Raw genomic sequence first — 26385 nt, 5'->3', positions numbered from 1 at the left:
GTAGCCACTTTCATCCCTGCTGTGGAGCCCTGGTGGGAAAGGCCCCTTTCCCCATCCTCGGACATCTGAGTCCTCCTGGTTCTCAGAAGATCATCCAGCCCTGGAGCTGTTCACCATTTACTGTCTGCCTCTCCTCCCTGACAGTTCTCTGCGGGTAATCCCCACACCCTGGTCGTTTCCGGGAAGTGCAAGCACAGGAGCTCCATCAAGTTTCACGCCCTGTAGGATGGGGCAAGGGGGAAAGAGGTGGGTGTGTTGAGAGGCTCTGGATAAGCAGGTTGTGAGGAGGGTGATAACCATACTGTGGCCAAGACCCCTCCCCCAATTCTCTTCGTCCCTTGCAGGCAGTTTTGCCTTTGGTTTGTACATGACTGATTGATCATGTCAAGCCTCCAAACCCAAGACCGCCTTCCCAACCTTAATTTGAGGGAGGCTGTGGTACTCCGCCCCTTGAGTGCCCAGATCCTCCCAATGGGACACTTCTTTGTCCAGAGGCCTCTGCGTTGAAGGTGGTATAGGAAGGAAGCAGGGTCTCTGTGGATATTGGTGGTGACCTCTCCAGTTAGCCTTTTTCCCCCCGAAATGATGGAAGCCCCTTATCCCAGCCTGGGTAGATAGATACAGAGTGTGAGCGAGCCCCCAGGCCGCAGTGCACCACCTGCGGCGGGAAGCATGCTGTCGTCTTGCCTTTCCCTAAGAGCTCCAGGGGCTCTGCCAACCTCTCGCTTGGACCATGTGGTTCCAAGGCCCGCCTGACCGAGGGTGTGCCAGGAGGGGTGCTCAGATGTAACAGGGCAAGGGCAGTGAGTCTGCCCCCTGGGCCAACTACTGGACTCTTCGTGCCTTGCTCATTGCCCATTATTAAAGCGGGAATGTGTGGCCTCCTTGTGGGGCTATGGCCAGAATTAAACCGAGCTACCAGCCTGTGAGTTAGACAAGGCTGTGGTCCTAGTGTGATTAGATTGACTAGTTTTCTGTGAGTATGGTTTCAGTGTGTTTGCCCTCTGATGCCCTCTTGCAACACCTACCATTTTACTTGGGTTTCTCTTACCTTGGGCGTGGGGTATCTCTTCATGGCTGCTCCAGCAAAGCACAGCCGCTGCTTCTTACCTTGATGAGGGGGCCACCCAAGACTGGCGGGTCATGGTGGAGAGATCTGATAGAATGTGGTCCACTGGAGAAGGGAATGGCAAACCACTTCAGTATTCTTGCCTTGAGAACCCCATGAACAGTATGAAAAGGCAAAATGATAGGATACTGAAAGAGAAACTCCCCAGGTCAGTAGGTGCCCAATATGCTACTGGAGATCAGTGGAGAAATAACTCCAGAAAGAATGAAGGGATGGAGCCAAAGCAAAAAGAATACCCAGCTGGGGATGTGACTGGTGATAGAAGCAAGGTCTGATGCTGTAAAAAGCAATATTGCATAGGAACCTGGAATGTCAGGTCCATGAATCAAGGCATATTGGAAGTGGTCAAACAAGAGATGGCAAGAGTGAATGTCGACATTCTAGGAATCAGCGAACTGAAATGGACTGGAATGAGTGAATTTAACTCAGATGACCATTATATCTACTACTGCGGGCAGGAATCCCTCAGAAGAAATGGAGTGGCCATCATGGTCAACAAAAGAGTCCGAAATGCAGTACTTGGATGCAATCTCAAAAACGACAGAATGATCTCTGTTCGTTTCCAAGGCAAACCATTCAATATCACAGTAATCCAAGTCTATGCCCCAACCAGTAACGCTGAAGAAGCTGAAGTTGAACGGTTCTATGAAGACCTACAAGACCTTTTAGAACTAACACCCAAAAAAGATGTCCTTTTCATTATAGGGGACTGGAATGCAAAAGTAGGAAGTCAAGAAACACCTGGAGTAACAGGCAAATTTGGCCTTGGAATACGGAATGAAGCAGGGCAAAGACTAATAAGAGTTTTGCCAAGAAAATGCACTGGTCATAACAAACACCCTCTTCCAACAACACAAGAGAAGACTCTACACATGGACATCACCAGATGGTCAACACCGAAACCAGATTGATTATATTCTTTGCAGCCAAAGATGGAGAAACTCTATACAGTCAGCAAAAACAAGACCAGGAGCTGACTGTGGCTCAGACCATGAACTCCTTATTGCCAAATTCAGACTTAAATTGAAGAAAGTAGGGAAAACCACTAGACCATTCAGGTATGACCTAAATCAAATCCCTTATGATTATACAGTGGAAGTGAGAAATAGATTTAAGGGCCTAGATCTGATAGACAGAGTGCCTGATGAACTATGGAATGAGGTTCGTGACATTGTACAAGAGACAGGGATCAAGACCATTTCCGTGGAAAAGAAACGCAAAAAAACAAAAGAGCTGTCTGGGGAGGCCTTACAAATAGCTGTGAAAAGAAGAGAAGTGAAAAGCAAAGGGGAAAAGGAAAGATATAAACATCTGAATGCAGAGTTCCAAAGAATAGCAAGGAGAGATAAGAAAGCCTTCTTCAGCGATCAATGCAAAGAAATAGAGGAAAACAACAGAATGGGAAAGACTAGGGATCTCTTCAAGAAAATTAGAGATACCAAGGGAACATTTCATACAAAGATGGGCTTGATAAAGGACAGAAATGGTATGGACCTAACAGAAGCAGAAGATATTAAGAAGAGATGGCAAGAATACACAGAAGAACTGTACAAAAAAGATCTTCATGATCCAGATAATCACGATGGTGTCATCACTGACCTAGAGCCAGACATCCTGGAATGTGAAGTCAAGTGGGCCTTAGAAAGCATCACTACGAACAAAGCTAGTGGAGGTGATGAAATTCCAGTTGATCTATTTCAAATCCTGAAAGATGATGCTGTGAAAGTGCTGCACTCAATATGCCAGCAAATCTGGAAAACTCAGCAGTGGCCATGGGACTGGAAAAGGTCAATTTTCATTCCAATCCCAAAGAAAGGCAATGCCAAAAAATGCTCAAACTACCGCACAATTGCACTCATCTCACACGCTAGTAAAGTAATGCTCAAAATTCTCCAAGCCAGGCTTCAGCAATACATGAACCATGAACTTCCTGATGTTCAAGCTGGAAGGCAGAGGAACCAGAGATCAAATTGCCAACATCCGCTGGATCATGGAAAAACCAAGAGAGTTCCAGAAAAACATCTATTTCTGCTTTATTGACTATGCCAAAGCCTTTGACTGTGTGGATCACAATGAACTGTGGAAAATTCTGAAAGAGATGGGAATACCAGATCACCTGATCTGCCTCTTGAGAAATTTGTATGCAGGTCAGGAAGCAACAGTTAGAACTGGACATGGAACAACAGACTGATTCCAAATAGGAAAGGGAGTTCGTCAAGGCTGCATATTGTCACTCTGTTTATTTAACTTATATGCAGAGTACATCATGAGAAACGCTGGACTGGAAGAAGCAAAAGCTGGAATCAAGATTGCCGGGAGAAATATCAATAACCTCAGATATGCAGATGACACGACCCTTATGGCAGAAAGTGAAGAGGAGCTAAAAAGCCTCTTGATGAAAGTGAAAGTGGAGAGTGAAAAAGTTGGCTTAAAGCTCAACATTCAGAAAATGAAGATCATGGCATCCAGTCCCATCACTTCATGGGAAATAGATGGGGAAACAGTGGAAACAGTGTCAGACTTTATTTTTCTGGGCTCCAAAATCACTACAGATGGTGACTGCAGCCATGAAATTAAAAGACACTTACTCCTTGGAAGGAAGGTTTTGACCAACCTAGATAGCATATTGAAAACCAGAGACATTACTTTGCCAACAAAGGTTCGTCTAGTCAAAGCTATGGTTTTTCCTGTGGTCATGTATGGATGTGAGAGTTGGACTGTGAAGAAGGCTGAGCGCCGAAGAATTGATGCTTTTGAACTGTGGTGTTGGAGAAGACTCTTGAGAGTCCCTTGGACTGCAAGGAGATCCAACCAGTCCATTCTGAAGGAGATCAGCCCTGGGATTTCTTTGGAAGGAATGATGCTAAAGCTGAAACTCCAGTACTTTGGCCACCTCATGCGAAGAGTTGACTCATTGGAAAAGACTCTGATGCTGGGAGGGATTGGGGGCAGGAGGAGAAGGGGACGACAGAGGATGAGATGGCTGGATGGCATCACTGACTCGATGCACGTGAGTCTGAGTGAACTCCAGGAGTTGGTGATGGACAGGGAGGCCTGGCGTGCTGCGATTCAAGGGGTGGCAAAGAGTCGGACATGACTGAGCGACTGATCTGATCTGACCAGCCTGTGAAGCAATGGTTCTTAATGCAGCCTGGTGCAGGCCAGGTGCCCTAATGGTCAAGCCCGAAGGCAGCAGATGTAGTTTCTTAGGGTGAGGTGGGAGAACTTATTTCTGGGGCCCCAGGACCCCTGTACCCACAAGCTGGCTTCTCGAGGTCCTCCTTGGGATCTGGAACTCTCAGAGAGTACCCACCCCAGGCCAAAGTGGCCTCTTATGAATTGTATTCATGGCAGCAGTGGCTCAGAGCTCCGGGGAGGGGAGTCAAGTCCCCAGGACCCCTCCTGCAACAGCCCCAACAAAGAGGCGTTCCCAGGGAAGCTGCAGAGAGGTCCCCAATCCCAGGCCACCTCTTCAATCCCCAAGAACACTTTGGGACCATAGCAACAGGCAACTACTGGAGGCCCTGCTTGTTCAGTGACAGTTTATTGGTCCTTAGCATTACATCTCAGTTAACAAGGTAAATTCACATACACAACTGCAAGTAAAAACATGAAAATAATATAAAAATAAATTGAAAGCTACTCTTATATATTTACTGAAGTAGTGTAATAAATACTATAATAAGCAAAAAGCTTCAATCACACAATTGTTTCACTGAAGTTACAGTAGTGTTTGTAAATAGTTTTAAAATTTAAGTTACAAATATTACAGCACTGAAAAACTAGTATAAACGTCAATTTTGGCACCTAAGTGAGCTCTTCTGTCATTAGTATTTGACAACCTGGGACGCTGAGGAAGCCATTTCTCACCTACTTTTTGAGGTACAACTATCCATCTAGGTCAGCAACATGGCTGGAATACTTAATAGCTTATAGTCTTTAACTTTTCCCTTTTGAGAAGCCTGAAGAGCAAACCCAGAGCTTATTACTGTGCAAAAGTTTTCAAAATCCTAATAGAATTTAGGAGGGTACTTTTTGTGACCCACAGGGCCTAGTGTCTAGGCCTCAGGTCAGAGCCCCCAGGGCTCTGTGGGGCCAATGCCACTCCTTGCCAGTGGCCCCTTCCTAGGGTGATCCCTTTTCTCCAATATCTGCCTCCTCTTTCCAATCAAAAAAAAAAAAGAAAAATCCCACATCAAAATGTAAAATAACCTATAACTTCAGCGACTTCAACATTATCACACTCACTCGGGGTGATATAAAACTGAAGCTGCTAATAGGAAAGTTGGCAAAAAGCATTAAGCTCCTGGAGAACTTTGTCTGTCCCTGGGAACCAATGTCTCTGCTGGATCCCTGGTATCCACTTCTAAGGTCAAAATGTCAAACACAGTGTCAAGACCCTTCCTCTAGAGACAGCCTAAGATACCACACCTCCACCTGGAGTGCCCAGAAGCATCAAGTGGATATTAAACTTCACATTAAAAACCCAGAGGCCCCAAAGGTTCCAGAAGGAGCAGTGTGGGGAGGAAGCACCCTTCCAGTCTCAGTTCTCAAGGAGCTCACACAGTGCACCACAGTGTGCCTATTTACCAGGGCACAGCCAGTGTGCCCCAAGGAATGCCCTTTCGCCAGTGTGCCCTTCATACTCCCAAGTAGGCTGAGGAGTATCTATGGAAGCCTCAGCCAGTTTTGCCTTTTTGGCTTTGAAACTTAACCTTTTGACTTTTTTCAATCACAGTTTCATATTCAAGTTGAGGTAATCACAGTTTCCCCTCTAACAGGAGAGGAATTGGGACAGTGGGGCAAGTTGGTGAGAGAGCATTTCTATGGACAATGGTCAGAAACCAAGACCACCAGGAGGTATAGCCCCACACAGTGTTTAAGACCCACTTTTATGGGTGGGCTTCCGACCTCTCTTTAAAAACTCTTTTGTGTAGCAGCCAGGAAATGGCTCAAGCTCCAAGAAAGAGAGCATTCATTTAAATGTTCACAGCAATCTACCTGAGGCAGATGGCCTGTTGTTCCCCCACCCCAAACCTCCCCACCCCGCTCCCCCCACCAGGCTGCTCAAGTTTGAGTTTTTAAAAAGAGCTCGGTAGAGCTAAAGGAAGCTACAGTAACTCATTGCTTATCTCATCAATTGCACTTAAGATCTTGGTTATTGATTCTGAAGCAGAGGAAGGCCTACTGTGGACCCCAGCCTCTGGCCAGCTAGAAGTGAAGGGCTCCTAGACTGGGGCTCCACATGTGGGCCTTTGTCACCAGCAGCTTTGGAGCTGGGACTGGAACACATGGGTCTTTTCAGAAGCCTTTCTTCATGCAAGAGTTCTTATTAAATGGTATTTGGAGTATTGTTCATTTGGCTTCAAATGCAAATTTTTTTCTAACATTAAGTACATTTTACTAACAAGCCCTTAACAAGTGCTTTACTACTTGCATGCAGGCCTCTGTGTGACAGATCACATGTGCTCCATCGTTTTTCTCTCTCTTCTGTGCCAGGGCCCTTTCTAAAAAACCCCTCTACGTTACTAAAAACTTTGCTGGTTTTGCCTATGTGCTCCTTTCTAAGGCATGCAAAAAAAAAAAAAAAAAGTGAAATTCAGAAATCATTTACAATCTAGGCAGCTGAGGCGCTGAAGTCCTAACAGACATCACATAAGTGACCTCTCTCTTCCCTGTACTAATTCTGGAAGTCAGGCATGGGATACACTTGAAATTCCCCTCTGCTTTTTAGTTCAGCTGGAAAAAAGCTACTAGAAGGAATTCTAACTTCGATATTGGAAGGCTCTGAAATTCCTGGTTCTCAGGAGCCAAACTAGTCCAAGGCCAGCAATGATGCCTGGGGACATGAGTTGCCTAAAGGTTGGGCTGAAAACCAGGCTTTCCCTGGCAAGACTGAGGGGAGGTATGGGTGCCAAAGACTGAATGCCCTTTAAGTGAAGATGTCCCATAAGCGATCAGAACCCTGGGCCTAAGACTATGCAGTTGAAGGACACTGCCCTTAACAGTGAGGCAAGACACTGCCAGCAAGGCCTGAGCAGCAGTTTTTCTCATCCCAGAATTATTAGGCAAACCAGACTGATGACATGAGCAGAGCTCAAAACCGATCCCAAGGCGGGCTGCTTGTGTCAATTCAAAAGCCACACTTTTGGAAAGCAACAAGTCTTTCTCCTCAGTTTAGTCCATAAGGGAAATCCCCTCATTTTAGAAGAAACTACTGATCTCAGTCCAAGCTGCTGGCTCTGATGGTTGGGATTGGCCAGGGCTTGTGCTGCGTCCTCCAGGACTGGGCACAGGGTCAACAGGGACCGAACCTTCAATGGAAGGGGCTGAACCAGGGAGGCAGGCATTCCACTGGGGAGAAAGGCTCTCCTGGGGCAGTGTCTGAAGCCTGAGGCCTGTGGTGGCCCAGGCCCCGCAGCCATGACCACAGTTTGGACAGCCAGGATTCTTTGTGTATCAACAGCTACTCTGTGCAATCCAAATGCTTCTCCCCACCCTCACACAGTGCTGCAACAGCCCAAAGAAAATACTGTTATCAGAGACCCAGAGGTCCTGGACTGCCAGCTGCAAACGAAGGGAAGTGTCTCTCTGCTCATCCTCCATGAGGACCCCCCCACCCTCACCCCGCTGCCAAGTATCAGTGGTGCAGGTGATGCTCTTCAGCGCTGTATAGAGAATAAAGACAACATGCACTCAAGCAGCACACAAAGGCCAAGGAGAACAAAGACAGCCCTCTAGGGAGAGGCCTTTGGAAGAGCTGAAGTTAAGACATCCCGTTTTTCAATGTCCATCTCCAAGGTCTTCTTCCTCTAGGGCTTCTGCTCAAAGAGGTCGTGATACTCCTGCTGCTCCAACTCACGGTTATACTTCTCAATTTCCCGGTTGGCTTCTTCCACGTAGTCATTCATGAACTGGTCCATGACTGGCACCTCATTAAGGAAGAAAGCTCTGAGCCTGGGGGCCAAGGGAGCTGCCCAGGCCAGAGGAATCTGTACAGGCTGAGTGAGTGCTCAGCCTGTACAGAAGGTACCTGACTGGCTTTTTTATATACTGGCAGCACCACAACTACAAAGAATGTGACAGTGTGACAGAGACTGACACAGGGCCCTTCCTAGCTCCTAGGAATGAGCCCTTCCACTTTCACCAAACACAGCAGCACCCCATCCACCTTTTTCACAGATTAACTACTATAATCAGACCCAGTCTCCAGCTTGTAAATTATGACTCCCTGATGACCACAGGATGTTACCACAGCTGCATTTAAACTACAACCCACAGAGTAACCTCAGCTATCACTGAATGAAGGAGAAATGTAATTTTAATGACTGTAAAAGGACAAAATGAAAAGTCAGTCTCTGTGGCTTGCTGTGTATTCCCGAACCCACCCTGCACCAAAGGCTGGGCTGTGATGGCTCTAGCAGACACCCTCTTTACAGCTAGGCTTTCACACCCCCGCAGCCTCTGTGCATCAGATTCCAAGGATACGTGGGTGAAAATCAGTCTTGTCACCAAAGAAGTTGACAAACTGGGTGCCATTATAAAAGTAGCCTGCAGGCAGGGGGTCCAGGTGGCGTTTCACCTGTACGAAGAGAGTCTTGTTAGAATTAAGCTGACCATTTCCTATAATTCACTCATTCATTAAAAACAAAAACAGGGATTTCCCTGGCAGTCCAGTGGTTAAGACTCTGCGCTGCCACTGGGGGTATGGTTTGATCCCTGGTTGAGGAATGAAGATCCCACATGCCACAGGGCAACTAAGCCCATACATCACAACGAGAAGCTTGTGCACCTCAACAAAAAGCCCATGAGACCCAGTGCAGCCAAAAAAAGATATGCCAGGGAATTAACACCATCACACCATCCCCAAGCAGCCATCAAACAATGAATGAAGGCTCTCCCACCTCTCAGGGAGGAACTCTGGAATTCCTAATGGGATTAAGCCCCAGATGCCCACAGTGGTACTGGTTTGACAATACACCCTTCTCTTCTCTCTCTTACTTTCCCACTTTCCTGTTGGTAGCTTACAGAATCACTTCCCAAATAAACTACCTTCACTCAAATCCTTGTTTAAGGTCTACATCTGGGGAAGCAACACTGCCTGCCTTCTGAAGTGCCCTCGGTCTCCTCACCAGGAACATGCAGAGTTGCCCAGGCTTTGGAATTAAGAGATCTTTCTCAAGTCCACAGCAGGGGCTCCTGGAGGTCCAGAGTCCTGCCCGCCTGCCCATCACTGGGACTGGTGACACAGCTCATGCAGACACCTGGACTCTCTGGTCCTTTTGGCCTTTGCCCCCAAGCCCATCAGGAAAAGGCTTCAGTGCGGATGCAGACTAGGGCAGAGCCTGGGAGTCAGCCTGGAGTCTGAGCGGGTTCCTCAAGGAGCCTTTTGCTCTGGCCTCAGGATTCCACGACCTGCCCATGAGCAACTTCAGGATCTAGACAGTTTTTACCTGGGCACTTGCTGGTTTATATCTAGGACAGAGGAAAGGTAGGGGGAAAAGACTTCTGCAGCTGCTTGAACAGGATGATAAAACAGAGCTCCATGTCATCTGTTCCTCCCACAGGCACTGGGTTTTCCTCAATCTCATGACCACATCAACACCAGGGGTCACCTGTCCTTCTCGCTGAGGCTGCAAGGCCAGCTGAGTGGAGGTTTCTCTTTACCCAGCTTCCCTCTGCAGACTGAGAGAAGCAGGACCTCCAGCATGTCCCAGTAACAGCCACCTCACTCAGGAATCCTAAAGGACAGAGCTGTGCAAGAACCGCCTTGGGACACTGAGGGGACTTAGGCCTCCAAGACAGAGTACTCACATGAATGTTCCTGATCTCCTGCTGGGTCAGCATCCCCCTGGTCTTCAGGGCTTTCCTCTGAGGCTTCTGTGCAGAGAAGTAAAGGCGGGGTTAGGTCCCAACCGAACTGATGGAGTACATGGAAGGGTGAGGGTCAGAGCTGGGGGGCTGGTTACGTGACTTAGATGCCAGCAGAGGGGGAAGCACAAGCACTGTCATGGCCTGGATGTAATACCCTGCCTGTCAGCCCCTGGAGAGTACCAATTTCCCCCCACAGAGTCCTACATGCCAGGGGGTAACAAGTGGCAGAATCAGACTGATGTTTTTGTAAATAGGTATGTTTCTGCCTCTTTGAAGATTCTCAATCCTAAATCATCCCACCAGTGACAGACATGTAGACAAAAGGACTGGAGGTGTTATAGTCCAATACCATGTAAGAGTTTTTCCCAGTGACTAGACAACAATAACAGCCACTGAGTCTGAGAAAGACACAGTCTGCAGGCAGCCTTCCCACCTTAGTATAAAAGACAGGTCCCAACCTGGCATGTGCAGGAGACCTGGGCTGCAGCCAACTTTATTTCCAGAGTTCTAGGATAAGCTAAACCTCAGACCATGTGCAGAGGCTTAGCACCTGAAGCTTGTAGCATATTAGATGATTTTAACTCCAGTTCAGATTTTTTCCTTTGTAGTACCGAACTAATGATGCTTGTTCATATCTACAGGCAAGCCTCCTCTTCCCCATACCTCTCCCTGGGGCCTCTGCTGTCTATGCTTGGAGTCTTGGTTTGCAAAGGGCTCTAAGCATATCTTTTTGTATCTCCATTCTAGAGAGAGAACCAAAGTACAGGAGATGCTGGGCTCAGAACACAGGAGAGGCTATGAACTAGGTTCAGCTAAGAAGACATTTTGAGTTTAGTACACTAAGCTCATCCAGGGTCCATACAAAACAACTAGGTTTCACCTAGGTCCTGGTTAAGCCACCTAATAAGTAACTCCAGTCTGCCATGGGAAGTAGAAATGGGAAATGGCTTTCAGAACCCGGGCTCACAGGATAGTCAATGAAACAATTCTGCCTAGAGTTTGCTTTAGGGGCTCCCTCCCACTCTCAGAGTCCCTGAAAATGCTGGCTGAGCCTGTGACAGGTGAACCAGTGGTGAGAAAGCAGGGAGAGGGTTGGGAGCGGGGGTGGCTTCTGCCTCAGAGCCAGTAGCAACCCCTAAGTGTCTGGTGATATTGGTACCAGATCTGTTTGGGCTTCGAAATCACCTGCTTAGCCGACTGCCGCAGCCAGTCCTTGACACTTTCTTCCTTCAGAGAGCAGCCTATGAACACGAGGTAGCATTCCTGCTGCCCGCTGCTGCTTTGAGGTGAGGTTCTGGAGTCAGGGGGTGGTGTGGGTCCTTCCAAAACTGGCACGATACTCAAGGAGTTGGCCAGAGTGTTGTGGCAGACCTCCATCATCCTCTCAGAGTCTGTAAGGAGAACACTTTAGTCCCCGAGACCCTGCCCCTAAAGGTTAAGGTCACAGTAAGACTGTGGTAGTGCAGCTGGGTTGGGGACAGATTCCCAAGACATGCTGGAGGGAAAACTGATGTGACTGGCAGCAAATTAGAAAGGATGAAGTAAGAAAGGGAGGAACTATGTAAGTTTCTAGCTCAGTTGATTGGGTGATCAGGTGGACACCACTAACCCAGAAGGGGATTACAAGAGGAAGAAAAAGTTTGCAGGAGGGAGGAGAAGAGTCTGACTCTGCATCTGTGGCATTTGAAAGACTGTGGGACCCTGAATGGGAGAAACCTACATAGTCATTAGAAGAAGGGGATGGCTCAGGTCACTCCTATGGAAGAGATAGTTGAGGAGAAGCAAGGAAAGCCGCCTTGGTACAGGTAAAGAGGGTGGGTTTCAGCCAAGGCCTGAGAGGCCAAGGCAAGAGGGCATGCTCAACAGTACAAGTGCTAGAGGAGGGTCACATGGTGAAAGGAAAGAGGTGACTGGGTTTATAGGCCGAGGAGCTGGGGGCTAAGATTTACTGGAGACACGAGAAAAGGGTAATGGTCCCCAAAAAGGCATGATAAGAACTCTAAAACAAAGAGAGGTTTACACCTTGAACAAGAAAGGGGTCAACAGTTGGTCTAAATAAGGAAGAAAATGAGACGATGATAGGGCAGACGGAAGATGAAGGCATGAAGACCACTGAGGCAGGTTGGGGGCTGTCTGTTGAAGCCTGAGTGAATAGGGCTTGAGTAAGGGGCTTACAGAGAGGGGCCGAAGTTTCTGATTCAATAACATAAACTAAGCCAAAGGTTAAGGACCATGAGAGATTCTTTTATACAGACTCTGTCACCTAATTTTCCTATCTGAACTCAGATGATTCCATGCTTACAACTCTCAGTGGTTCCTGCTGCAGACATTCCTGGTTGCCTGCCCAGCATCCTCTTCCCCCAATATGAATTTCCCATGGTCAATGTCAACTTGACCTTGGCCAATGACAGAAGTGCTGAGGAACTGATAGAGCCACTCACAGGAATAGCCAGCCTCTTCCATCAGCTGGGTGTTCTGTCTGGATGTGATGCCTAGCCTCTAGCACTACCTGGCAACCGTGAGGGGTGGAAACCTGAGGAAAAGCTGACACTAAGAATGGAAGCACACAAAAGCCATGTATCACCTGGGTCTTTAGTGGTCCTGCTACACTGCCAGACCTCCTGACTTCTTGCTGTGTAGCTAACACCTGCTAGTTGAGCTGGAGTTTTCTGTTGTAACTACCAAAGACACTGTAACCAGACACACTCCCTTATATCCTCCCCTAGGCCCCAGCCACAGTAAACTCTTTTTGGTTCCTGAAATATGCCCTTTTTGCCTCAGATCCACAGCAAATGCTCCTTTTCTCTGGAGCATTCTCACCTTTTCCAATGTTGAGTTGACTAGCTCCTTGTTTTGACAACTTCCCTGAACCCCAGTCCAGGACTGACTGACTTCAGGTTGCAAGGGCTCCAGTGGTCAAAGGCTGTTAAACAGGTCTGCTGAAGGGGAGGAGAAGCAAAGTAGAGGGCTTGAAGACTCTACCAGAAACAGATCCAGAGCCAGAGAGCTCAGCATTGGGGTAGCTCCTGGTGACAGGGCTATGAGGAAGCCATGGATGGCTCAAGAGGGGTGCGGTGTTAAAGTCTCTAGAACAAGGAAGTCAAGGAGCTGTGAGGAGAGGCCCTGAGCAGGTGCATGCAGGGGCAGGAAAACAGATCTTCCACTGCAGAGCAGAAGGGCCTGAAGAAAGATTGGTATCCTGAATGAAAGGGAAGACTGGAGGAGCCTGATGGTGTAAGATCCAGAGGGGAGGGTTTTTTTTTTGTTTTTTGAGAGAGTCTAAGAGGCATCTTGATGGATCATTGCCTTGTCATGGCGATTGGGCTTGCATAACTCAGTGAAGCCTACAGCACATTGAATACCTATAGCACATTGAAGAATTAACACCAAAAAAAGATGTCCTTTTCATCACAAGGGATTGGAATGCAAAAGTAGGAAGTCAAGAGATACCTGGAATAACAGGGAAGTATGACCTTGGAGTAAAAAATGAAGCAGGGAAAAGGCTAATAGAGTTTTGTCAAGAGAACAAGCTGATCATAGCAAACTCCCTTTTCCAATAACCCCAGAGACGACTCTACACATGGACATAACCAGGCAGTCAACACTGAAATCAGACTGATATATTCTTTGCAGCCAAAGATGAAGAAGCTCTATAGAGTCAGCAAAAACAAGACCTGGAGCTGACTGTGGCTCAGATCATCAGCTCCTTATTGCAAAATTCAGGCTACATTGAAGAAAGTAGGGAGAAACCACTAGGCAATTTAGATATGACCTAAATCAAATCCCTTATGACTATACAGTGGAAGTGACAAATAGATTTAAGGGATTAGAACTGGTAGACAGAATGCCTGAAGAACTATGGATGCAGATTTGTTACAATGTACAGGAGGCAATGACCAAAACCACCCCAAAGAAAAAGAAATGCAAGAAGGCAGAGTGGTTGTCTGAGGAGGCTTTACAAATAACTGAGAAAAAAAGAGAAGTGAAAGGCAAGAGAGAAAGGGAAAGATATACCCAACTGAACGCAGAGTTTCAGAGAATACCAGGGGAGATAAGAAGGCCTTCTTAAATGAACAATGCAAAGAAACAGAGGAAAACAACAGAATGGGAAAAATTAGAGATCTCTTCAAGAAAACTGGAGATATCAAGGGAACACTTCATGCAAGAATGGTCATGACAAAGGAAAGAAATGGTAAGGACCTGGAAAAAGCAGAAGAGATTAAGAAAAGGTGCCAAGAATACACAGAAGAACTATATAAAAAAATGACCTGGATAGCCATGATGGTGTGGTCACTCACCTAGAGTTGGATATCGTGGAGTATGAGGTCAAATGGGCTGTAGGAAGCATTACTACAAACAAAGCTAAAAAAGGAGACAGAATTCCAGCTGAGCTATTTAAAATTCTGAAAGATGACGCTTTTAAAGTACCGTAATCAATATGTCAGCAAATCTGGAAAACTTAGCTGTGGCCACAGGACTGGAAAAGGTCAGTTTTCATTCCAATATCAAAAAAGGGCAATGCCAAAGAATGTTCAAACTACCATACAACTGCTCTCATTTCACATGCTAGTAAGGTTATGCTCAAAATCTTTCAAGCTAGGCTTCAGCAGTATGTGAACCGAGAACATTCAGATGTACAAGCTGAGTTTCGAAGAGACAGGAACCAGAGCTCAAATTGCCAACACTTGTTGGCTCATGGAAAAGTAAGGGAGTTCTAGTAAAACGGACTTCTGCTTCACTGACTATGCTAAAGCTTCTGTGTGGTTCACAACAAACTGGAAAATTCTTACAGAGATGAAATACAGACCACCTTACCTGTATCCTGAGAAACCTGTATGTGGGTCAAGAAGCAACAGGTACCTCCAATTAAAATAAATAAATTAAAAAAAAAAAAAAAAAAGAAGCAACAGGTAGAACCAGACATGAGACAACGGACTGGTTCACAATTGGGAAAGGAGTATGTCAAGGCTGTATATTGTCACCTTGCTTATTTATTTATTTACTTTGCAGAGTAAATCATGCAAAATGCCAGGCTGGATGAATCACAAGCTGGAAAGATTGCTAGGAGAAATATCAACAAGCTCAGATATGCAGATGATACCACTCTAATAGCAGAAAGTGAAGAGGAACTAAAGAGGCTCTTGATGAAGATGAAAGAACAGAGTGAAAAAGCTGGCTTGAAACTCAACATTAAAAAAACTAAGACCATAGCATCCAGTCCCATCACTTCATGGCAAATAGAAGGGGAAAAAAATGGAAGGAGTGATAGACTCTTTGAGAGTACCATAGACGGCAAGGAGATGAAACCAGTTAATCCTAAAGGAAATCAACCCTGAATATACACTGGAACGACTGATGCTGAAGCAGAAACTCCAATACTTTGGCCACCTGATGTAAAGAGCTGACTCACTGGAAAAGACTCCGATGCTGGGAAAGATTGAAGGCAAAAGGAGAAGGAGTGGCAGAGGAAGAGATGGTTAGATAGTGTCATTAATTGAATGGACATGAATTTGAGCAAACTCCAGGAGATAATGGAGGACAGAGGAGCCTAGCAGGCTATGTAGTTCATGAAATCGAAAAGAGTCAGACACAATTCAGCAACTGAACAACAAGAGACATCAGTGGTCTGCTAAGCATCAGCGGAGGCTATGAAATCACATTATGAGATGTGATCATTCCACAGTGCAGAGCTCCCAAATTCAAACCCCCAGTTACCTGAGAACTTCACTTTGCCCAGGATGTGGTAGATGTTTCCAGAGAATGGACTCGGCTTGATGGAGGACTGAATTGCTGGTGGAGGAATAGGACAGGGCTGTTACTTATCTGGGGGCAGAGACCAAGGCCAGGGCAGCACAGCTGGGAGGGTTAGGCACTAGGAAAGGCGCCTCCTCTAGGGTTCACAGGTACTCATACCAGTTCCTCCCCCAGTGGCTCTGCCACTGTCCTCAGGGGATGGGATGCCTGGGTCCTCAAATTCCTCTGCCTCCTTTCAGACCCAAATGGTGAGAAGAGACAGCACACTGAATATCAAAATGGTGCCAGGAAGTGGGGACAACTCTGGGGCACTCTTTTACCAGTGCTGGGACATGTTCCAGTCAAGGCTTACCTTTACACTTGGCCACAAAGCGAGTCTTCTCCAAGGGACGACCAAACCATACACAGATCTGAACCATCAATGGAAAGACTGATCCAGCATCAAATTTACCTTCATACCTTAAAAGGTTTAAAAAATTATAAATATAAGTAATTGGGGCTTTGAGTGTTATTATATACTACATTCGATAGAACAATGTATTATCGTATTTGAACTCTCCCTTTCTCATATGCCATTTTGTGTACAAAACACCTATTTGAAAGCATTTATGTCTCTTTCATTGTGAATTGGAAAGCATGTTTGCCCCTTCAGAGAAGGAAGAGCGGACTAGCAATTTCTTTGGACTAGCAATTTCTTCAAGTCAAAGACCTCTTCTACTTTTGAAGCTTTCAAGTATCCCAGCTGGGATTAGGGGTCCCTCCTCATACCCTTTGGCTCTTACTCAGGATCCCCTCCCACTTTCTTCTGGGCTCCCACTATGCCAATTCCAGTTGAGCTATTTCAAATCCTAAAGGATGATGCTATGAAAGTGTTGTACTCAATATGCCAGCAAATATGAAAAATTCAGCAGTGGCCACAGGACTAGAAAAGGTTAGTTTTCATCCCAATTCCGAAGAAGGGCAATGCCAAAGAATGCTCAAACTACCGCACAATTGCACTCATTTCACATGCTAGTAAAGTAATGCTCAAAATTCTCCAAGCGAGGCTTCAACAGTATATGAACTGAGAACTTCCAGATATTCAAGCTGGATTTAGAAAAGGCAGAGGAACCAGAAATCAAATAGCCAATATCCACTGGATCATAGAAAAAGCAAGAGAATTCCAGAAACACATCTACTTCTGCTTCATTGACTATGCTAAAGCTTTTGACTGTGTGAATTACAAAACTGTGGAAAATTCTTAGAGATGGGACTATCAGACCACCTTACCTGCCTCCTGCAAAACCTGTATGTAGGTCAAGAAGCAACAGTTACAGCCAGACATGGAACAACGGACTAGTTCAAAATTGGGAAAGAGTACATCAAGGCTGAATATTGTCACCCTGCTTATTTAACTTATATGCAGAGGACATCACGAGAGATGCACGCTGGATGAAGCACAAGCTGGAATCAAGATTGCCAGGAGAAATATCAATAACCTCAGATATGCATACGACACCACCCTTATGGCAGAAAGCAAAGAGGGACGAAAGAGCCTCTTGATGAAGGTGAAAGAGTAGGGTGAAAAAGCTGGCTTTAAACTCAACATTCAAAAAACTAAGATCATGGCATCCAGTCTCATCACTTCAAGGCAAATAGATGGGTTAACAATGGAAACAGTGAAAGACCTTATTTTCTTGAGCTCTAAAATCACTGCAGATGGTGACTGCAGCTACAAAATTAAAAGACGCTTACTCCTTGGAAGAAAAGCTATGATAAACCTAGACTGCGTATTAAAAAGCAGAGACATTACTTTGTCAACAAAGGTCCGTCTAGTCAAGCGATGGTTTTTCCAATAGTCATGTATGCGTATGAGAGTTGGACCATAAAGAACACTGAGCATTGAAGAATTGATGGTTTTGAGCTGTGGTGTTGCAGAAGACTCTTGAGAGATCCTTGGACAGAAAGATCAAATCAGTCAATCCTAAAGGAAATAAATCCTGAATATTCATTATAAGGATCGATGCTGAAGCTGAAGTTTCAGTACTTCGGCCACCTGATGCGAAGAGCCAACTCATTGGAAAAGACCCTGATGCTGGGAAAGATTGAAGGCAGGACAGGAAGGGGATGACAGAGGATGAGATGGTTGGATGGCATCACTGACTCAATGGACAGGAGTTTGATCTAGCTCCAGGAGATAGTGAAGGACAGGGAAGCCTGGCATGCTGTAGTCCATGGGGTCACAAAGAGTTGGACATGACTGAGTGACTGAACAATGACAACAACAACTGTTCTTTAAAATCTAAACAAGCCTCCCAAATACTATATTAACCTTTTGTCACATCTGATGCAAACACTTTCCTCTAGTCTACTGTATTTTCTGATTAGTCTTCGTTTCAAAATTGCACTGCAGTTTTGAATTTTATACTGTTGAAAGTAGCTCACTTTTTTGCTATTTCTTAAAAGCAAGGTGGTGGTATAACAGTTTTTGAAGACTGTTATCTGGAGACCATGGGCTTCTCAGGCTTCCATGTTCAGAGTTGCATCCTTAGGAGAATTTGGAGGGGCCAAGGGAAGAGTACAAGGTTTCCTTCCAGACTAGGAACAAGCTGTTCTACCAGGGGAGGTAGGTGTGGGGTCAATGACAACAGAGGGCTGTGAGAGAGGAATGGCTGAGACTCTGCACATCACAAAGCTGAGTACATCCTACAGCTAATAAAGCCTGTTCACTCTGAGGTGATGGCCCTCATCCAAGGACAGAGGGGAGTTATGTATAGGGATGCACAGAAGTCTGATGATGGTGATCTTGATAAAAGAATAATTTATCTGAATGCTTGGAGAAGGGCATGGCAGCCCACTCCAGTGTTCTTGCTTGGAGAATTCCATGGACAGAGAAACCTGGTGGGTTACAGTCCACCAGGGGTTGCAAAGACTCGGACACGACTGACTAACGCGCGCACGCACACGCACACACACACACACACACACACACAAAAAGCGCGTGCACTTCCTGAGGCACCAAGAAGAGATGGCAGACGTCTCAGGACTAGGCCCAGAGGCCTAGTTTTGGCAGCACAAAGGTCAGCAGCTGCAGCCACTCTAGAGAAGTTTCACCCCAGAAGCTCTCTCTTTTTTTTTTTTTTAGCTAAGATATTACTGTCTTGTTTTGGCATAAGGAATGATCTACTTACCCACTATTTAATTATGATGTGACTCAAACCAGAGGTTCCTTTTAAGAATAAGCATGAAAATCTTCAATTTTACATATCGACCTGTGTTTTAAAATAAAATAGTACTGACTGTACTATTTTAAAAAACAGTACTCATGGCTGAGGGGTAAGGATAATAAAGAGATGGCTGAGAGAAATGAGTAAGGATTATAGAGATGATTCAGACCAACATGAGGGATCGATTTTGGCTTGCCTTGAACCTTCAACACAGCAAAACTAGTTATCCTTTCCATACAGGGACAAGTACAACATGGCAGATAAGAGTACAGGCTCTGCTGTACAGCAGAAATTAACATAACTTTGTAAATCTATTACACTTAAAAAAAAAAAAAGAGCACAGGCTCTGAAGCCACACAACCTGAATCTGAAACCCAACTCTTTGATCTACTAGCTGTGTGACTTTGGACAGGACATTTAACTCCTGGCTGCCTCAGTTACCTTATCTCTAAAATGAAGAAACTAATGTAATCTACTTTGGGGCCTGGTTTGAGGATTAATGAGATAACACAGGCTGAACTCTTCAGAGTGGCACTGTGAACAGAACTTTCTGTGATGAAGGAAATGTACTGTCCCACAGTAGCTGCTAGTTATAGTTAAGCACATGAAAAGGATCTTGTGTGACTAAAGACTAAATTCTAAATTTTACCTAATTTTTATTAATATATATTTAATTTTATTAAGTAGTCACATGTGGCTAGTGGCTGCTTTACTGGAGAGCAAAGTCTTAGAACAATGTGTAGCACAGAGTAAGTGCTCAAGTGATGCTGGAAATATGACGACAGTACACTTCACACTCTCTTTTCTCCTCTGCTCCCCTGAATCGGGAGGACAGGTTTAGGCTGGGAGGCCACCTGCAGAGAAGAGAGCATCCTCTGGGCCACAACAGCAGGCAACCTATCTGTCAGATGGGAACCCCAGAGGACTGACTATTCTCAGGAGTGACTCTTTCACTCAGAAGGGTTGTAACTCCTTGGTTCCATGCCAGCTGCCTCACTCTTACTAGAAGCTAGAGGAAACAAAGGACGTTGCTGTGCTTAGTGCTCACAAGATGACTCCTTAAGTCAGCAAGGGTCTCAATTTGAGACCGAGATGTGGATCACTGGGATTCTAACAAGGCCAGTAGCTACTGGGACTTCAGGCCATTGCAGCTGCCATCGTCACCCTCCCAGAGCACACCTGGTATTTTCACTTTTTCTTTTACTTTCCTGTAAATAAACAAATCATTTAGTTTACAAAGAAATCTTAGCTATTTTTCAATGATAATACTTGCCAGCCAGGGTACATTAAATATCGAGATCGTAGCATCTGAGGACTTGAAAAACTGTTCTCTGAGAGAATCAGTTCAATGTCTTCATTCCTTTAAAAACATACAGAAAACCCAGGTTAGTCAGAACTATCAAACTTAACCTGCACATTTTCCTTCCCTTCCACACCCCTGTATACACATACAAGTACATACATATACACTTTTTTTTGTTATTTCACCCTTATATACTTTAATATGCATCTCTAGAAACAAGCACATTCTCACCAATTCTCACCTAAGGAATTTAATATGGAGGACCAGCAGCCTTGGTATCTCCTGGGAGCTTGCTGGAAATGCAGGATATCTAGACTACTCCAGATCTACTAAATCAGGACCCTCATTTTAATAAGATCCCCAAGAGGTTCATATGCATGTTAAAGTTGGAAACTATTGATCTAATACTATACATCCATTTTCAAATTTCTCCCTTTAGTGGGGACAGGGCACTCAGGGTCCAATCAAGGATCGCTCATTGAATTTATAATTTTAATTTTCCTTCAATCTGGAAAAAATACCTCCAACTTTTTGTTTCTCAAGGAATTGACAATTTTGAAGAGCACACGGTCAGCTGTCTTGTGTCTCACAACCTGGATTTGTCTGGCTGATCCTCATGATTAGATTCAGTTAAACACTTATGGCAAGAGTAATGGCCGAGTGATGTGTTCCTCCCACAGTGTCATGTGAAGGAAGCACACGACCCACTTGGTTCCATTAGTGGTCTTGCTAAGTTTAATATTTTGGTCAATGTCATGTCTTCTAGATTAGACCTCTTCACTGAGAAGGTCTTTGGAAGCAGTAAATAAGTCTATGGAGTGACAAATACTTTCAGTCAAGTGAATATCCTTTTCCTCAACAATCTGTCATCCACTACTTTTAGCATCCACTGATAATTCTTGCCTAAATCAAGTTATTATATGAAAGGTTACAAAATGGTGTCTTTCCAGTTCTATAAATTCTTATTTGTTAGCTAACATTCTTCTATAGAGAAGAGCTTTACTGTTCTGTCCCCCTCCCTTTTTAATATCACCATAGACTCATTTTATTCCATGTGCTATATCCATTAGTATCACAGTTCTCTCATACCACAACTCAAGTTGTCCCAAACTTAAGTGGGAGCTTCTTAAGCTAGCTTCCGTATCCTTTTGAAATATCTCCACTAATTGTTGAATACTTCCCTGCCTTTCTGGCATAAAATGCACTAGGCTCACATTGTACTTTCACTGCCTAAACTGCAATCAACTAATTCTCCAAAGAGACCAGATACCTTTAGTAGGGATTGGTACTTAGAAATTAAGATCTAGAGGTAAAGGTAATGGCACCCCACTCCAGTACTCTTGCCTGGAAAATCCCATGGACGGAGGAGCCTGGTGGGCTGCAGTCCATGGGGTTGCTAAGAGTCGGGCATGACTGAGCAACTTCGCTTTCACTTTTCACTTTCATACATTGGAGAAAGAAATGGCAACCCACTCCAGTATTCTTGCCTGGAGAATCCCAAGGACAGAGGAGCCTGGTGGGCTGCCGTCTATGGGGTCGCACAGAGTTGGACACGACTGAAGCGACTTAGCAGCAGCAGCAGTAAAGGTATTAATTGCGACTGTGGTATTATTTTTGGTCCCTTTTAATGGAAAGAGGGAATACACATTTTTTTGAACTAATGAATTTATATTGAGTCTCCCTATTCAACTCCAATATCTGCAGGGTTTTTCCTTACCTTTCCATTTCATATTTATAATCTCCCTTCCCTAATGTTCAGTGATGTTGTTTGGAATTCGGGTTCCAACAGAGGATTATGTTCAAAACTTACTTGAATTATTTTGTGTGTGTATGGGTGTTATTACTTTGATATACAGATAGATTCACTTTTTGTATTTTTTCCTCCTTGTTGACCTAACTTTTGAATATGTAAAATATCTGCAATGCTCAAAGGTCGAAACTATGTAAAAAGTATACAACTCTTAGTATCATTACATAAAAAGTCACTAATTTTCTATTTTTAGGTTGTAACTAGAACCCAACTCTACAAATTAAAAGATATAATTTCCCTATGTTTTTATGCTACTTCTCTCATATCTTAACATAAAGAACACTGAGAGAGTCTTGACTTGAATCCTTTAATGAATGAGAATGAGAATGCATCAAAAACAAAACATCTCAAAACAGTACAGGATACTGACATGTGGGAATCCTCTTGGTGATTTCTATACAGCATCAAAAGCACTTGTTCAAGACCTGGCTTCTGTAAATGCTCAGGTCTTAGATACAGTGGAAAGAGCCAATGGGTCACAAACAGAATGCTGTATTTGAGAAAGTGGTTGGTCCTACAGAGGGAAGTGACTGTTAAGTTTACCTGGTGACAATCCCATTTTCTGCAAGAATGAAGGATGCAGAAGGATTAGCAGCTCGGATGAGGCTCTGCAGCTGAACAAGGAGAGGGTGCCTCTGCTCCATAGTGTGACTGGTGAATACCACATTGCTAACCAGGCCTGGGGGATAAAATCAAAAACAGTTCAGCCTTCAGAGTTCTGACTGGGGCTGAGGATTTGCACAAATGTGAGCCCTTGGCTCCCTCGCCTGATATCCCTTTTAGCAGCCCCTCATGTAGACACCCCTGCCCCTCAATACTGATACAACAGCCATCATTCCGTTCTTTCTGCAGCCTCTGGAAGTGAATGGCCTCAGCTCTGCAGCTGCCCCTCTTCCTAACCTCCTCTGTCTTCTTAGTTTCACTTTGATACCTGGAGCTTTTTCATCAAATGGCCCTTTCCATATCCCATGAACTTCCTTAGAACTGCTGCCAATGACTTTCACCAGTTCAGAACACAGACATTTACCAACACAAACCATATGTCAGGTGTTAATCATTCTTAAAGAGTGCACAGTCAAGAAGGCTCACCCATGGACTTACAATTACAAGGTAAGTTCTAACAAAGATATTTACAGAGTGACACAGTAAGGAAGGGTGGCCCATATAAAGAGATACTGTGGAGTGGGCCACAATCACTCCCATACTTCTGTGAAAATACAGAAGTAAAATCCATGACACTATGACACTACTGATAATCTGGAAATCAGAGAATTTAATCACATCCCAGCATGCCAACACAATTATAATACCTCTTCGTATTTATTCTAGATGGCTATGATCATTGTATACACACCACTTCTGCTATAATGTCACCTGCATTTGTATGATTCAACCATTTTTATTGACAATAATGTGAGCATTTCAAACATATACAAAAATAGAAAAAAAAATAGTGTAATGAATGCCCATGTGCCCATCACCTGGCTTCAAGAATTACCAACATTTGTCTAATTGTATTTCTTCTATATCATACTCCCTCCCACCTTTTCGGCTTTCCTTGCCTTCCCCAGGGGATGATTTTGAGGCTAATAACAGACGTCCTATTATTGAATCCAAAATATTTCAGTATGTATTACCATAAGATAAGGACTCTTTAAAAAAATGAATGGGGCTTCCCTGGTGGTCCAGTGGCTGAGAGTCTGCCTGCCAGTGCAAGGGACACAGGTTCAATCCTTCCTCCAGGAAGATCCTCATGCTGCAGGGCAGCAAAGGCCACGCACCACAACTACTGAGCCTGTGTTCCAGAGCTCGCAAGCTGCAATTACTGAGCCCACTTGCTGCAACTACTAAACCAGCACACCTAGAGCCAGTGCTTTACAACAAGAGAAGCCACTGCAATGAGAAGCCCATCCACCACAATGAAGAGGAGCCCCTGCTCTATGCAACTAGAGAAAGCCCATGGGCAGCAACAGAGACCCAGCACAGCCATAAGTAAATACATAAATCTTGAAAAAAAAAAAAAAGAATGATTAAGCAATAAATTCTTAATATAAAATATCTAGTCCACATTAAAATTTTTCTGACTCAGGAATATTTTCTTAGAGTTAATTGTTTGGAATGAGGAACCAAAGCCCCTATATTATATTTCATTGATATATCACATAATTTGCTTTCAATCTATAGTTTCTTCTTATTTCTCTGTGATTTATTTGTTGAAGAACTGCTTCTTGTATATTTCTTGTAGTCTAGATTTTGCTAATAGAATCTCCATAGTGTTCTTTTATTTTTTTTTCCATAGTGTTCTTTAGCAGGCTAGATACTGTTTTACAGCTTCAATTTTTTTAAAAAAAGTTCTTGTTCTTTTTCAAACTTAAGTTGAATGCTTAATTTGTTATTTTAAAAAGCCACAATAAGATAGCACCTTACACCTGTTAGAATGGCTATGTTTTTCAAAAAGACAAGAAATAACAAAAGTTGGTGAGGATGTGGAGAGAAGGGAAACTTGTGCCCTGTTGTCGGGAATGTAAACGCTATAGTGGTACAGCTACTATGAAAAATAGGATGAAGAGTCCTCAAAAAATTAAAAATAAAACCACCACATGATCTAACAATTCCACTTCTGGGCTTATATCAGAAAGAAATGAAATCACTATCTTGAAGAGCTATTTGCACATCCATGTTCACTGCAGCATTATTCACAATAGCCAAGCTATAGAAACAACCAACAACCTAAGTGTCCATTAGTGGGTGAAGAAGATAAAAGCTATATTGTCACCTGTATATATATACTGTCAGCTGTATATTGTCACCCTGCTTATTTAACTTATATGCAGAGTAAATCATGCAAAATGAGGGGCCGGATGAAGCACAAGCTGGAATCAAGATACCTGGAAGAAATATCAACAACCTCAAATATTCAGATTATACCACACTAATGGCAGAAGGCAAAGAGGAAGTAAGGAACTTCTTGATGAACGTGAAAGAAGAAAGTGAAAAAGCTGGCATAAGACTTCAACATACAAAAAACTAAGATTATGGCCTCCCTTAGAGGAGGGGTAGCCATGGAAGAGATAGATAGCATCACCAACTCAATGGACATGAACCTGAACAAACCCCAGGAGACAGTAAAGGACAGGGGTGCCTAGTGTGCTGCAGCCCTTCGGGTAGCAAAGAGTCACACAAGACCTAGCAACTGAACAACAATAACAAATTCAACTCGGCTGTTATTAACATCACCTCTTTTTGTTTGCATTCGTCTGTCATATCTTTGCCCATTCTTTTATCACCATCCGTAGTTTTAGATGATCTTGTGTACAACATCATATAATTTAGATTTGATTTTTTGGTTTAACCTGAGATAATTTTTCTTTTGATAGGTGTTTAACCCACTTACAGAGAAGGAAATGGCAACCCACTCCAGTATTCTTGCCTGGAGAATTCCATGGACAGAGAGGAGCCTGGTGGGCCACGGTCCATGGGGTCACAAAAAGTTGGACATGACTGAGTGCACAGCACATCCCACTTAATATTTAATGGTACTTTGGTTCTATCACCTTGTTTATGTTGAATTCTGTTCAACATAAAAAACATTTTTTTAAACCTTTACCAGTATGATTCTACATCGTTTTCTGCGTTCCTTCTGGTAAGTTTAGTCTGTTTTAAGTTCTTACGATAGCTATCCTGTCACCTCTAAACAATATCTTTTGAGTTTTCCTCATGAGACAGGGAAGTTCATATACCTTTAAATTCATCCCATTTCTCCACTATCACATTCTGGCTGGTTATATTAATAATTTTATAGTTTCTCCAAGTAGATATTTTTATACCTTTAAAGAGTATAAATACTCTTTATAACTTGATTTAACAGCTTTAAAATTTACTGATCTCCCACTTGAGAAAATGTACAGATAATCTCTTTCTCTCTTACTGCTTCCTAATATTTTATTAAATATGAGTTCATTTATAGGTTTTTGAGATTTTCAACATTTATATTCTATTTTTTAATAGCATTCTCATAGATGTTGTAATTAGTCTTGTATCTAAAAAGATTTAACGCTCATCATTAATCTTTTCACTAACAGAGACTAGTTTTATAAATAATTAGTTCATAATGTCTCTAAGGAGAAGGCAGTGGCATCCCACTCCAGTACTCTTGCCTGGAAAATCCCATGGATGGAGGAGCCTGGTAGGCTGCAGTTCATGGGGTCGCTAAGAGTCGGACACAACTGAGCGACTTCACTTTCATTTTTCACTTCCATGCATTGGAGAAAGAAATGGGAACCCACTCCAGTATTCTTGCCTGGAGAAT

The 26385-nt window shown here is 44.0% G+C and overlaps 1 protein-coding gene across 5 annotated transcripts in view; it reads right to left on the bottom strand.

Annotated features, from left to right (window-relative positions):
- Positions 1 to 4656: 4656 nt before the first annotated feature.
- DNAAF9 (dynein axonemal assembly factor 9) overlaps positions 4657 to 26385 on the bottom strand; it is a 173135-nt gene continuing 151406 nt past the window's right edge. For all 5 annotated transcript variants that reach the window (XM_070381296.1, XM_070381297.1, XM_070381298.1 and 2 more), the window contains 8 exons: positions 22620 to 22755; positions 20237 to 20323; positions 16110 to 16216; positions 15719 to 15793; positions 11189 to 11394; positions 9944 to 10009; positions 8618 to 8711; positions 4657 to 8054 (listed from right to left, as the gene is read on the bottom strand). In XM_070381296.1, the coding sequence (XP_070237397.1) occupies positions 7942 to 8054; positions 8618 to 8711; positions 9944 to 10009; positions 11189 to 11394; positions 15719 to 15793; positions 16110 to 16216; positions 20237 to 20323; positions 22620 to 22755 (884 nt within the window). In that variant the 3' untranslated portion in view covers positions 4657 to 7941. The remainder of the gene's footprint in view (positions 8055 to 8617; positions 8712 to 9943; positions 10010 to 11188; positions 11395 to 15718; positions 15794 to 16109; positions 16217 to 20236; positions 20324 to 22619; positions 22756 to 26385) is intronic.

Source organism: Bos mutus, chromosome 13 (assembly GCF_027580195.1).
Source record: "Bos mutus isolate GX-2022 chromosome 13, NWIPB_WYAK_1.1, whole genome shotgun sequence".
In the NCBI taxonomy this organism is placed as follows: domain Eukaryota; kingdom Metazoa; phylum Chordata; class Mammalia; order Artiodactyla; family Bovidae; genus Bos; species Bos mutus.
The sequence above is the reverse complement of the archived record's forward strand: the minus strand, read 5'-3'. Positions and strand labels throughout refer to the sequence as shown.